General features: G+C 45.5%; 1 protein-coding gene across 1 annotated transcript in view; it reads left to right on the top strand.

Moving 5' to 3' along the window:
* LOC102447295 (dynein axonemal heavy chain 5-like) overlaps positions 1 to 14,716 on the top strand; it is a 296,662-nt gene that overhangs the window by 229,622 nt on the left and 52,324 nt on the right. Inside the window, exon 70 of the mRNA XM_014581788.3 lies at positions 4,112 to 4,379. Coding sequence (XP_014437274.2) covers positions 4,112 to 4,379 — 268 coding nt within the window. The remainder of the gene's footprint in view (positions 1 to 4,111; positions 4,380 to 14,716) is intronic.

The raw sequence follows: 14,716 nt of genomic DNA, 5'->3' as shown, positions 1-14,716 counted from the left end.
ACACTCAGAGTTTTTCTCTTTGGTTCATAACCCTAGGAGGTGTGAAACCGTCCTCCTGGATATCAGCTCCACACAGTTTTGTACAACAGAGATTGGCTTGGTGTAGAACTAAACAAGAAGTTTATGTAATAGAAAAGCCACACATTCAGAGATGAAATAGTAGAGCAAACTTATACAAGTTACACAGAAAATAAACATAAGGGTGCATTCTCAGGCTTTACACTTCTATGTTAGTTAAATCCCTTTTCTAAAATATTCCTTATTCTCTATTGCCTTTGAACAGTTTCCCAGCATACAACTTAGGCAAAGGAGGATCCAGCATTTCATGAACAGCAGCCACCAAGTCACTGCCCTTCAGTTTCAGGATGCCTTTTACTTCAAACTCTTTCCATTTTAGAAGGGTTCACAATTTTCTTCCCAATCAGTCTAATGGCCCATCATTTGTCTTTTCCTGGGTTGTACAGTGCTAGGTGCTTGGAACTACAGGTTGAACCTCTCTAGTCTGGCATTCTCTGATCCAGCAACATCTGTGGTCCAGCATGATTCTCTGGTCCAGCAACATCTGTGGTCCAGCATGATTTTGTTTAGCTGGGTTTATCATGGGTGTGGCCAACTTTCCTGCGGTCCCATAAAATTTGTTTGCAGTCATCAGTCCTGGCTCTCAGTGTTCTGTGCTATTTATTTAGTGATTATTTACTCCTAAATGTCTTCTAAGAGTCCAACAAGCAATGGAAAGTTAGTAATGCTGCTAAGCATGGTTATTATGCTTTCTTTACTTATTTCCTTGTGCCAATACAATAAAACTGTGTAACAAAACTAACACTTTGTTATGAAGAGAGCTGATAAGCCTTGGCCAGATATAGGCTTTTATAGGGTGTATCCATACAGTCATATGTTATTAAGCAGCATTGCAGGCATTGTTCCATTTATTCATCTCAGGAAAATAAAAATAAGACAAGACCCAATCGCTACAGTATTGACATCCTGTGGTTCTGCAAATTCTCTGGTTCAGCATCCGTCAGGTCCTGAGGGTGCCAGACCAGAGAGGTTTAACTTGTAGTCTCATCTGGTTAGGGAGGCAGCTCATCCCTATCTAACCACCCTCCTCCCACAGGAGTAGAGTGGAACTACACCTCAGAATATGAGTCCAATCTTCTGTAAACACAAATACATAAATTCATAACCCCAGTCTGTCTGCATATCTCATAATGACAATCAACTTGAGAACACTGCAAGCTTTCCTAAAAGACTTTGCTCGACATACTTTTAGGCTGCATCTAGACTGCCAAGTTTTTCCACAAAAGCAACTGCTTTTGCGGAAAAACTTGCCAGTTGTCTATACTGGCCGCTTGAATTTGCGCAAGAACACGGACGATCTCATGTAAGATTGTCAGTGTTCTTGCGCAAATGCTATGCTGCTCCCATTTGGGCAAAAGCCCTCTTGCGCAAATGCTTTTGCGCAAGAGGGCCAGTGTAGACAATGCGGTATTGTTTTGCGCAAAAAGCCCCGATCGTGAAAACGGTGATCGGGGCTTTCTTGCGCAAAACCGTGTCTAGATTGGCACGGACGCTTTTCCGCAAAAAGTGCTTTTGGGGAAAAGCATCCGTTCCAATCTAGACGCTCTTTTCCACAAATGCTTTTAATGGAAAAACTTTTCCGTTAAAAGCATTTGCGGAAAATCATGCCAGTCTAGACGTAGCCCTATGGTATACACTGTATATAATCAGATGATTCAGTTGCTTATTCTTTGGTGTTCAACCCTCACTTGTTCTCCCCCAGGGGATGTCTGACTATCCCAAGGATTCCTGCATTTTACCCCAAATAGTTCCTGATTAAAATAAATCAATATTGTCATACAGTAAACATCCCAATAACCAGGTCAACATGGAAGTATTCATAAATCACTACAGAGCTGCTCCAAATCTATCACACCCATAAGATGTTCCAAAGCATAAAAAGGTGTGACGTGCTTGGGATACAACCTAGACTGTGAGACTGATGAGTCCCCTCAAAGTGTTCAGCCTGGGCTGTTTCTCACAATGCTACACATGTGACAAACAGTAAACCCCTCACAGCACCATGATTGCTCATCCATCAGCATGTAGAGGCAGATGCCCAGCTGAATCTCTAAGCCACTCATGAATTATATATACTACAGGGAGACCTCTGTCAATGTCTCTAGTCCCCAAGCCTTGTCTTACGCTGCTCAAGACCTTCTCTTGAACTGTGCAAGCTCATTAGTTAGTTTGCCACTTCATCAAAAGATAGTGGATGGGCACTAGCCTTTGTAATCTGAACAGATTCCCCAACCACTTTAGACTAACTCACTGGTAAGAATAAAACATTAAAATAATTGTACAGAGTTCAGAAAGATAGACTTTGAGTGATTATAAGCGTGAGGCACAAAGGTCAACATTGGCAACATAAGAAATAACAGCAGAATTGCGTCTAAATTCTAACTTTAACAGACTGAGCAAGTGTTGAGTCAAAAAGCTTTTCTTACCTAGCTGAATGTTCCAGGCACTTTATTGTTCTGAATGTACCAGCTGGATTGCCTTCTCAGCCTGGGATCGATCTCCCCAGTTCTAAGTCATTGTCTTCTAACCCCAGGTGTTGAGACGGGGAAGGAGAGAGGCTGAGAGATGATGTCATTGACTCTCATTTACACTGGCTCTCCATTTCCTAGAAAGATCTGTGCTGTGGCATGAGATTAGGTAGCCCTCTGAGGAGTCTCTGGGAGAGTGGATTCTTTTTGATAGCGCAGCCACACATTTGGCTGGTCCTGATATAAATCTGTCTTGTCAGTGTTAGTTGTTCCTTTGTTGCCCTGAAAAGCTAGCTGTGGGCATTTCTCACTTAGCACATATTTCAATAATAAACCTAGAGCAATGCCTCATAACTTCACAGACAATGATAGTACATGCAATTCAACATGGGTATGTCTACACTACCACCCTAGTTCGAACTAGGGCGGTAGTGTAGACATACCTCATGATATTAACATTCAACTGATCAAGAATTTTTAAATGATACCTCACGAGGCATATTACATACAAAACATATTCTAATCATCTTGCAGTGGTGAATATGGGGACTTGAAGGTGCTATTTTGAAATACAGAGAGTCCAAAGAGGAAAACACTAAGGGTACGTCTACACTGCAGGCTTTTTGCGCAAGAATAGCCGTTCTTGCGCAAAAACTTGCAGAGCGTCTACACTGCATGCGTGTTCTTGCGCAAGTAAATTTACAGTAAAGCGTCGGAAAACAGGGCTTCTTCTGCAAGGGCTTCTTCCTCTCCCCATGAGGAATAAGCCTTCTTGCGCAAGAGCTCTTGTGCAAGAAGGCAGTATGGACTGGCAACAGGGTTTCTTGTGCAATAAACCCATATGGCTAAAATGGCCATCAGGGCTTTCTTGCACAAGAGAGCATCCACACTACCATGGACACTCTTGCACAAAAGCACATCTCTTGCGCAAAAGCACAAGGCAGTATGGACACGCTCTTGCGCAAGACCTTTTTCACACAAGAACTCTTGCGCAAAACAGTTCTTGGGCAAGAAGCCTGCAGTGTAGACGTAGCCTCAGCGTCTACATACCCTGACCATAGAAATACATGGGACTTCACCGGGGGAGAAATCCAGCAGGAAACTGCTGGTTACATCCAATCCATGCTTCCCTTGGGTTGCTAGTTTTGGTTGGGCTTATTCCTGGAGGTATCCTCACATGATGTAACCTTTAATTAAAGATTAACCTTTAATTCCTGAAGACTCTAGGATAATCATGGAGGGTTGACAACCTGGTTGCACCACAGAAAGGCTTCCACAGAGTTGTAGGAAGAAGTGCAGGAAAGGTAGGCATTTCATGGATCCTGCTGCAATTGTGTTCCTGCAATTAATTTCCTCTTGGCTTGTGGGGGAAGAGAGGTGCAGGGGACCCATTTGGAACCCATATTTTCAGAGGAGTCAGCATTAGTGCAGCAGCATAGGTTGTGCCCTTACCTTTTATTTCTTTGTCTGTTAGCTCTATAAGCCCCTGTGGCATCGTAAACATAATGATCAACACTAAAAATCATTCTAAAGAGATAATAAAGTATTTACTTTTTTTCTTACAGAATATTTCTTGTTGTGCCATTTCAATGGGTCAGGGCCAGGAGACCCATGCAAGGCGCTTATTAAATCAGTGTATGCAAGATGGAGGATGGCTCCTTCTGCAGAACTGCCACCTGGGCTTAGATTTCCTTGATGAATTATTGGACACCATCGTAACAACGGAATCTATGAATGAAGGTTTCAGAACCTGGATTACAACAGAGGTCCATTCAAAATTTCCTATTAATCTTCTGCAGTCATCTATCAAATTTACTAATGAACCCCCTCAAGGTAAAAAAGAAATCATTCTGTCAATAGCTGATTTTACTGATTACTGTATGCTGCTCGATGTTCTCCCTGCTCCTCAGGTAACTACATGCAACCCCGTGTGAAGCAGTTTCATCATACAGGAAGCATGAAACTGTTTTTGTGAAGATGGTCATAGTTTATTTTGGAACACAGACTATTAACAATCTTCTATAATAAAGTATGAAGAATAGTAGGCCAAAATCTGCAAGGTGGAGTGCTAAAAATGGATGCTTATAAGTGTAGATTTTGAAGCCTAAAGAAATAGTTTTAATGTCAGATGGATTCCGAAAAAATACCCAACAACAAAAAACATGCCAGGAAAAAGTAAGTTTGTTGAGCAAAAAAAAAGGAAAAGGACCCCGAGAGGTGTTAAGCAAATCAAAAAAACTGTGGCCCCTTTAAAAACTTCATGTGAGGCTTTTGGCCCTAACAGGCTGCCAGCGGCTGCCCGCCATCTTGCCTCCCTGCACTGGGCTGGACAACTGTCCTGCGGAACCCAGGAAGCACTAGGGTTGCCGGCTGCCTCCATATTGAGTCGGACATCCCGGGATTTTCGCCTCCTGGCCAGGAAAAGAATCAGAAAGTATCGGACGTTTTAGGTGTCCGGTATTTTTTGAATTTTTTTACCAGACAGGAGACAAACATACCAAACTGTCCGGTTCAATACCGGACACCTGACAATCCTAGTGGGGCTCAGCACTCGAGCAAATCAGGTCATGCATGTAAATGCTTAAAAATAAATGTAGGCGCCTAACTTTTGGCAGACAAAACTGAACATTTTGGGAATAATACGTAGATGCACTTTCTCATAATGAAATCTTTTCGAGTGAGTGGATGTTTGTGGAACTTGAGGCTTGGTTAGAAGATTAGTATCTTTCCAGAAACACAGCTCATAAGTATTCCAGTTAGTCCTGGAATATTTCAGCTTCCAGGGTATTTATGTTCATTATAGTTTACCTCCTGATGCAGAGTGGCAGTTTCATTAGAGAACAAAATTATGTTCCTGTTTACTAAAAACTTTATGGTGACAGCAGGTGGAGCCCCTCTCAGCTCTGAACTGAAACTACACACATGAAACTAACCCAATTGTTTCCACATAGATGCAAGCAAGAAAGACTTCTGCAACCATAGTCTTTCTCTCTGCTTGGAAGGGGAGCTGACATAGGTGTGCGCAGCACATTTCATTAGGGTGTGCACCCAAAGAATTTTTTTTTAAATGTACTTTGACCCCCATTAGCCACACTCCTGACCCCTGTTAGCCACGCCCTTGACACCCCCCCATTGGCCACACCCCCTGACTCCCATTGGCCACACTTCTGGAGGTAACACTCTGGGGGCAAGATGGGCACATAACCAGAAGTAAAAGGTGTCATGTGACCCCCCTCTAAGGACTTTTCCCACCATCCTCCTATCAACAGGGATTAATTTGGCCGTCACCAAACCCCCCTCATGCAACTATCCTGCAGTTGCATTAACCCAATGTGTGTGACATTAACTCAGGGCCAGAGAGTGTTCCCTCAGAGTTTCCTTCCATGAGCAGAATGAATTTTGTGTTGTGCACCAGTACTGAGTTAATGTGGCTTGTTGGATGTGCCACTGTGGCACCCAAGTTATTAATAAGTATCTCATAAACCTCTGTATTTTCCCTCTGCTGCCATGTCTCCTCCCCTTGCTCCATCAGCTCCCCTGGTGCCTGCTGCTCCCCAACCCCCCACCCTCCTCTGCTGTCCTGACTCCTGCCCTTCTCACTGCCCTCATCCCTCCTGAGACCTGCCCCCCTCCATCAGCCCTTCTCTCCCCCCTGTTCACACTCTTCCAGTAGCCCCACTCTGATCATGTGAGCTACCCTTCCTCATCCCCTCTTCTAACATCTCCCTCTACACACCTAACCTCTCCTCTGGTGCTGGTCCCTCCCCTGCAGGTGTCTGCCCTTCTGCTTCACCCCCAGAATCACCTGGCACCTGCACCTTCCCTTAGCCCTGCGTCCTCCTGGTGCCTCCCCCTTCACTCACTACCCCTGCACCCTTTTTCCCTGCTGCCCACCCCCTTACCACCCTCTGCCCCCATTCCCGTCATGCACATGCCCTCTCACATGCCTTGCTCCATCTCTCATCCTTGCCTTCCTCATGCCCACCCCTTCTTTCAAGCCTTCTCCCAGCACCTCTCCCTCCCCCCTCTAGCTCCCAGTGTCCTAACCCTCTCCTCTCCCAGCATCACCCTGTCCCCCTCCCACTGACACCTCCCCTCCTGCCCTTTTCTTCATTGTCTGCACTTGGCCCCCTGGCACTTGTCTGTCCTCTACCCTGTCCCTTGGTGCCTTCCCCTTTCTTCTCCTGACCTGCCCCCTCCCCTCAGCACAAGCCCCTTCCTCTCCCAACCCCTTCCTCTTATTTTTCCCCCTTCCCCTCCCTCCCCTCCGTTACCTTATCTTCGGCTTCTGCCTTACTATTTGCGGGGCTGGAGTCAGAGCCGGCCTAAGCTACAGGCCGGCCGGGCTCTAGCCCGGGGCGCCTCAGGGGCACCGCGCCATGCTGCCAGGCCAGGCGGGAGCACTCCCGGGCACCTCAGGGGTGCCACGCGGTGCTGCCATGCTGGGCGGGGGCATTTCGAGGTGCCTCAAGGGCACCGTGTCGTGCTGCTGTGCTGGGCGGGGGCGTTCTCGGGCACCTCAGGGGAGCCGCGCTGTGCTGCTGGGCCGCGCGATGCTGCCGGGCCGGGTGGGGACCAGCGTGCAAAAATGGCTCGGGCTAGCTGGCCTGAGACACTAGGGTGTGCCTGGGCACACCCAGCACACCCCGTGCACACACCTATGGGAGCTGATATGGCCAGGACTAGTTCCAGGAAGACTACCTGCAAAGTAACTGCGCTGACTGGAGTCGGGGTGTCCCAGGACCAGACGCCAGAGCTGCCGTGGGAGAACATGACCCCAGTGGCTTTTACCTTTGCATGGGGAGGGACAATCTGGGATCACCAGGGATGTAATGTGAAAGGGAGCATTCTGGCCTACTCATCTCATCTAAATTAATTTTGTTCCCAGGGTTTGGCTTTATTGGTACTTCAAATACTAACAATAATAAAATCATAAACCTCAGGATAAATTTTCTCCCTCAGTTTGGCTGTTGCCAGACGTTTCCTGACATAGATCCCAGTTTCCTTTACCCAGAGAGTCACTTGGCCCTTCTTTATGTGGAAGTAGTAGTTAACAGTCACACCTGCCAGACTGAGTCAACTCAGCAGGAGTCAGCCATCACTTCCCTGATGGGTCCCAACCCCACTAATGGAAGCACTCTGCAGAAGTGCTACATTTGTTATAGAGATGATACTATTCCTAAACATGCATTTTTCTGTCTGTATTCTGTGCTGAGAATGAAGGAATGATTTATGCCAAAAAATTAAAAGGGATTTTTATACAAATGTTCACATATCAAAACAGGAATTTTTCACACGTATTTGCTAATTTGGTGGGCTGAATCTGAGTTTTCTTGCCAAAACTGCTAACATTGCACCCAGGAACAAATCCCAGATTTCTTTACATTTGTCTCAAGGTAACAGTTACGATTGTCACACATGCCATTCTTTTGCCCTCAAAAATATCACATGTGGTTTTTGCAGAAAAGAGAAATGAATAAATGAATTGAAGGCAAACTCTCTCACTTCTCATAAATTTGGCAACTTTTTACATAATTTCACTGTGGGGTAGTTTTTTTCATACTGCTCTACTTGGCAGCTCCATTATCTCTAGTCTCCTCTGTGCTAAAAAAGACACTGGCACAAATGAACTAAGCAAAAGGAAAGAGCAGAGAATCAGACTGAAAATGGAAATTCTTTTGGCATCATCACATCTTATGTCACATGGATGTTTTCCTCCACTGTGCATTAATTTGAGTTTTGTTTTGCAGTTTTTCCATGGTTGAGTTCCTGCTTTTCACTAGATTTCATTATTTTAAAAATATAAAACATGGCATTAAAATGTAGAGAAGATCTTGAGAGAGTTGCCGCTTGCAGCCTTTTTGCAATTTTTTTCAGCATTACATCCTTTTTCAAACCTCAGCTTCAGGCTCAAAGCCAGACTGTGCCTAGGGTTGCCAGGTGTCCAGTATTCTACCAGACAGTCCATTCTTTGTGCCCTCTGTTCGGTAAAAAAATTCAGAACATACTGGATGTGTGCAATGTCCGGTATTTTCTGTTTTTCTGTCTGGGCACTGGACGGAAGCCTGGCAGGGGCAGGGGGAGTGGCTGTGAGGTGGGGCTGTGATTGGCGCTGGGAGCCTGTGGTAGTGTGCAAAAGCCTGGCGGGGGCGGGGGGAGTGGCTTGGACTCCCAACCATTCCCCCTACCTGGCTTCTGCACACAACCACAGGCTTCCAGCGCTGATCGCAGCCCTGCCTCTCAGCTGGGAGCCTGTGGTTGTGTGCAGAAGCCGGGAGGCGGGGAGTGGCTGGGAGCCCCAGCCACTCCCCCCCGCCCTTGCCAGGCTTCTACTAGAAACCAGAACGAGTCCCAGGCTGGGGGGTAGGGCCACGATCGGTGCTAGGAGCCTCTGGTTGCGTGCAGAAGCCGAGCGTGGGTGGGGGGAGTGGCTGGGAGGCGGGGCGCAATTGGCGCTGGGAACCCTCAGCTGATTGTGTCTGAGGAGAAGTGATGCCTCGGGGAGGAGGAGAAGCCCTGTCCCTGCTCCTGAGCGCTGTTCAAGCACATTGTGGCACCGTAGTCCAGGAAAGAAGCCTGCAAGTGCTTTGTAGTTGCATTTAGGCGCCTTCCATGGGCTCTCAGCCAAAACTGACTGGGGTGGAATTTCTGCTTCTTCCCATTGGGACACCCAAAGACCCCGCCATTATGTTGCCCCACACGTCGATATCGATTTAACCGTATCGATTTAACTCACAGGGGCAAGGAAAGGGAATGGGGGAGGGAAAGTAGTTTACAGGTGGTAGTTTGCAATAAATCATACATTATTCAGCCCCTTCCGCCCCCAGATTTCAAAGTATTTTACAAAGGACAGAAAGTATGGTTTTATATCCCCATTTTACAGATAGAGAAACCAAGATATAGTGACTTGCTCAAGGTCATTCAGCAGGTAATCACTGGTCTCATGATAGGTGCTTAGCAGGACTAAACAATACAGCAGTGTCAGTGTATAGGGAGCCTTAGTGGTGACTCTCCTCCCACCTCTAAGAGCCTTCTAGGAAACCTGGAGAACCAGCCCACCCTACTGAACCCTGAATCCTGAGGGGGAGTTGTGAAAGAGGATGAGGTAAGCCTGATGCAGGGGAAGGAACCTCTGAGAGGTATGAAGCTTGCTTTGATAGTTCAGGGATGCAGCTGCTTACTTTATATATATATATATATATATCTACCTACACACATACTCATGCTATCACAGATAGTGAAATAACCAATAGTAGAATTGTTGTCTGCTTGCCAATAGTTAGGCAGAAGGGGTTCAGCACAACAGGTTGTTTATATGCACCAAGAGAGCCCATGAAGTCATCACAGAGAACTCAAAGAAGATTGAGAGAGTCTGCAAGCCTCTCACAAAAGCCTGCTTTATTTTTTCAGTGGGCATCATTTCAGCACTTAGGCTATCAGCATACAGACCCAGTCTACAGGTAGATGCCTGCAGGAGCTGTTCCCTCTCAGCCTCTCCTGTCTTCAGGAGTGAGACATCAACTGAAATTACTATTATTTGTGGAAAAATGTTGTGGAAAATGTTATCCTTTGTCTAGCTTTCATCTTTATCATATCTCACAGCGCTCTTTTAAGGTAAGGAATATTTGGCAGCTTTATCCAAAAAGTCTGGCTGCCTAAATCAAGAATTTTTTAATTTAATTTAGGATCTTGATATCCATAATGAGCGATTAAGAAGATGAAGATAAGACTTACCAACAGGAAAATAAACAAGAGTCACCGACACCTTCAACCTCAAGTGAAATAACCTCCTAAGAAAAGAAAAAGAATATGCCAGTACAATTCAAACTGGGAAAACCACTTTTCTTGGGTTGCCATGGATCTGAATGACAAATTTAAAGCCAGCTGTAAAATGTGCAATGCATCGTTTAATGTAGCATATGATGGCATTAAGGCATTAACACAACATGCTGACTTTCATAAACATGTGAAAACTGTGCAAGCTGCTGCTGCTTCCCAGAGAATGAGCTCTTTCTTCATCATCAAAGACAGTTCACAAAGTGACCACGTAATTTTTGCTGATTAACTCACATTTACCATGGAGTGAAGCATCACATCTCTTTTCTTGCTCAAGACTGTAGTGTCAAAGTTATGAAACAAGTACTTCAAGATTCTGAAATAGTTAAGAAAATGACAGCTAGATGCACAAAAACTTCTGCTATTGTAAACAATGTTTTATATCCTTTCTCAGTTGAGCTGCTTTTAAATTATTTAAAGAATTGCATACCATTTTCGGTTGCCACCAATGCATCTAACAAAGGAAACTGCAAATTCTTTCCTGTGGCTGTACAGTATTTCACACCTCAAGAAGGACTATGCTTAAAAATCTTAGATTTTTACAAAAGTGCATTTGAAGATTGGTAGTCCATAAAAGATCGATTGTGTTGTGTGCTGAATGAAAAAGGACTATCGTGGACAAATATTTCAGCATATGGCGCAGACAGTGCTGCAGTGAATTATGGTGTAAACACTTCAGTTTTTCAAAAGTTAACTAAAGAAGAGAATTATATTATTGCAGCTCACTGTATTAATCACATTTTGCATAGCTGTGCCAAATATGCTTTCAGAGTTCTATCTTTTGACGTTGAAAACTTAAAAGTGTTTGCAGAATTTTCAGACTCAGCTAAAAAACAAGAAGATTTGAAAGAATTTTTTGAATTTTGTGAGGTTGAGTTCCACGAAGACTTGAGGTACATTCCAACTTGATGGCTTAGTTTGTTTAATGCAGTTGAGTGATTGCTGTTGAATTGGTGACCACTAAAAGCTTATTTTCTGTCACTTGGCTCTGACGACTGCCATGTGGCAATATGGAATATTATTTCTGATCAGGAAGACGAAATGGCAAGGGATGAACAACCAAATTTTTCTGAGCTGTATCTTTATTTCACTCACTTTTTCATGTCACAATTCCATGATACATTGCTCAAACTGGAAAACCAATTAACTTTTTCTTTTGACCTTTATTTGATCATGGAAAAGTTCCAAAATTCCTTGAGAAAAAAAATTGATGATAAATTTTTCGGTATGAAAGTTACATTTGCATTGCAGAAGGACTATTTACCAGGTCATGTAGTCAATAAATTTATCTCTGAAGCACTGAACACAAGAGCCCTCAAATATCTGGAGAAGTGGTTTCCTTTTGAAAAGTTGCCATATCGTGCTCTGTGTACTTTGAGTTTGTCTAATTGTGAGAAATCTCCTTATTTTGATGAAGTAATTCAAATCTGAATGTTGTCATCCTGGAAAAAAGAGCTCCCTCCAAATTCTCTTTATGAGGAACTTGGTGTCTTGGACATGATGTTCACTTCTTTTGAGGGCACAACATCTCTTGATAAGTGGAAATATTTTTTCAGCAAAGAACCTGCTGCTCCAAATTTATTAAAACTGGTTCAATATTGTGTTTCAATTCCTGTGTCAAATGCCGGTGTGGAAAGGATTTTTAGTGTCATGGGTAGTCTATGGACTGATGAACGGAATAGATTGAGTGCTGACTCAGTAAAAAGTGAAGTTTGTGGTTTTTACTTTTACTTGTCTGGAAGTCAAAGAAGAGTTTTTGAAAAACAAGAAATTGATAAAAACTGCTCAATCTAATGCAAAATATATGATGTAGTATGTAGACTGTTGATTGTTAATAATAAAGTTAAGTATTAAACATAGGATGTGTGTTTGGTGTGGGTGGTTTTTTGGTTTTTATTTTTTGCTCGACAGATTTTTAGCCTGTGTGTTCCGTATTTTTTGGGAGACCATCTGGCAACCCTAACTGTGCCTTTCAGATCAAAGCACACATGGAGGCACTACAGAGACTTATCACTCCAATGAGCCTTTCTTATGCCCCGGTTGTGCTTCCTCCAGCTCAGGAGAGTGCAGGCGTGGCAATCCTGGCTGATGTCCACACCGGGGGAGAGGGAGAGGCCTGGTAGGAGGAAAGACTATTAATGCCTTGTACCCTTTGCACACATGTGCAATGGCCAACTGCACTCCTCTGTCGAGGAAACTACAGAGAGGGGAGCAGAGTTTAGTCAGCCAAGTATGGGTACCCAAAGGCATTTTGCCAGCACAGGGAAGGATCATTCATGGCAGTGCACAAAGGCTTACCCCTTGCTTGTTCCTTAAAAGAAGCCACTTGCCAGCCTGCCTACTGCCTGCTCCTGGGATAAAATGAGAAAGAAGCTGACCAGGCCCTGTCAATGGCCGGCAACAATAATCAAACCTAGGCTTATTTGACTGCAAGATTGGCGGTGCTGTTTTCCATTTCTTTAGTCCTTTTTCTTCAGCTACCAGAGCACTGTGCAGTACTTTGCCTTTCATTTATATGTAGGTGTTGTAGCTTGCTTCAATTATTGAAGTCAGTGGGAGTTGAGAATATGCATCCAAGGTCAAATTTGATCTCTCAGTCATTTAAGACTCTTACTTCACTATTTAACTTTCTGGTGAGTTAGCAAGAATTCTAAACGTGCTTTGATTCTGTTTGGTTTGATTTACAGAGTAATCCCAGATATTTTCACTCACAAGGGCAGCTACCCAAGCTTCTGGTTTAGGTTTCTCTTTGATGTTTTTAATATTCTGCACCTTTTGTAGAGCATTTATCTGTATTCAGTTGGGCAGCCTGGTTCTTTTATAAGGCATGTTGGAGCCAGTCTACAATTTGTTTTTAACAATATTCAGCAATGTGCTGTGGATAATGACTTAATTTTGAATGAAATGTAAACTGTTTCAATGTTATTCAGATCTTGTCCCAGACTGCCAGCCTACTGGGCTATTAAACAATGGCTCCCAACCTTCTTATACCGTGGACCGACAAATCCATTCACAAACTTTTGGAGGACTGGTAACATTTTATTTGCATATTTATATAATAAATATGCAAATAAAATGTTACCAGTCCTCCAAAAGTTTGTGAATGGATTTGTCGGTCCACGATATAAAAAAGGTTGGGAGCCATTTATATAATAAATATGCAAATAAAATGTTACCAGTCTGCCAAAATATGTACCCCAGCCCCAGCTCCAAGAGCCTCTGTGAACCACTGGCTTCAGCTTTGGCAGCCGCTGTGGCCCAGCAGCCAGCAGTTTGCAGCCCAGCACCAGTCCACAGACAGGCAGTTGCTGTTAAATACTGTAGTTTGTGAACATTTGCCTTGGGTACGTCTACACTACAACGTTAATTCGAACTAACTTAGTTCAAATTAGTTAATTCGAACTAAGCTAATTCGAACTAACGCATCCAGACTAAAAAACTAATTCGAATTAGCGTTTTGCTAATTCGAACTAGCATGTCCACATTAAGTGGACCCTGAACCGGGCTTAAGAATGGCCGGAAGCAGTGCCGGCAGGGCATCAGAGGAGGACTTAGAGCGTGGAGATGCTGTCTCAGGCTAGCCGAGGGCTGTGCTTAAAGGGTCCCGACTCCCACCCCGGACAGACAGTTCTCAGGGGTGCCCCGCTTGCAAAGCAGTCCTGGCTTGGATTGCCCGGAGTACCCACACTGGGCACATCACAGCACTCGGCCATCAGCCCGGCTGCACTTGCCGCAGGCTGCCATCTGGGGAGAGGGGGCAATTGGGGGGCTGCAGGAGAGCTTCCACCCTGTGACGGGGTGGAGCAACCCCGCCACTCGAGCGAGGCAGATGGGGCCGCCGCGGAGCCGGCAATCAGCGCGGCAGGCCCGAGCGGGGGCGGAGGGACACGTCATCACGCGGCGCCGGGGCGCGCCGGTGATGACGTCGGGAGAGCAACGCCAGGGACGGCAAGGGGAGGGGGGATAAAAGGAGCCGGGGAGGCCAGGGGAAGGGGGGCGGAACCGGCGGGGCCAGCGGACCCGACTGGGCAGGAGCCAGCGGCAGCGGGGCAGGAGCCAGCGGCGGCGGAGCAGGAGCCAACGGCAGCGGGGGTGAGACCTGCGGCAGCCAAGCCAGCCGGAGGAGGAGCCCGAGCGAGGGAGGAACAAGCCACGGGAGCCAGGCAAGGAGGCAGCCAAGGCAGCGGGGAGCCCGCAGGGACAGGCGGGTACCCGGAGCAGTGAGGGTCGGCGGAGTGGAGCAAGACCCAGGGCGGGCTGTGTAACCCGAGAGCAGGGGCGTTTTGGGGTACCGACCCCCCCTGCTACCACTGAGAGGGCACCTCTCAGTGTCA

Source organism: Pelodiscus sinensis, chromosome 2 (assembly GCF_049634645.1).
Source record: "Pelodiscus sinensis isolate JC-2024 chromosome 2, ASM4963464v1, whole genome shotgun sequence".
In the NCBI taxonomy this organism is placed as follows: Eukaryota; Metazoa; Chordata; order Testudines; family Trionychidae; genus Pelodiscus; species Pelodiscus sinensis.
This window is presented reverse-complemented; position numbering and strand designations above follow the sequence as displayed.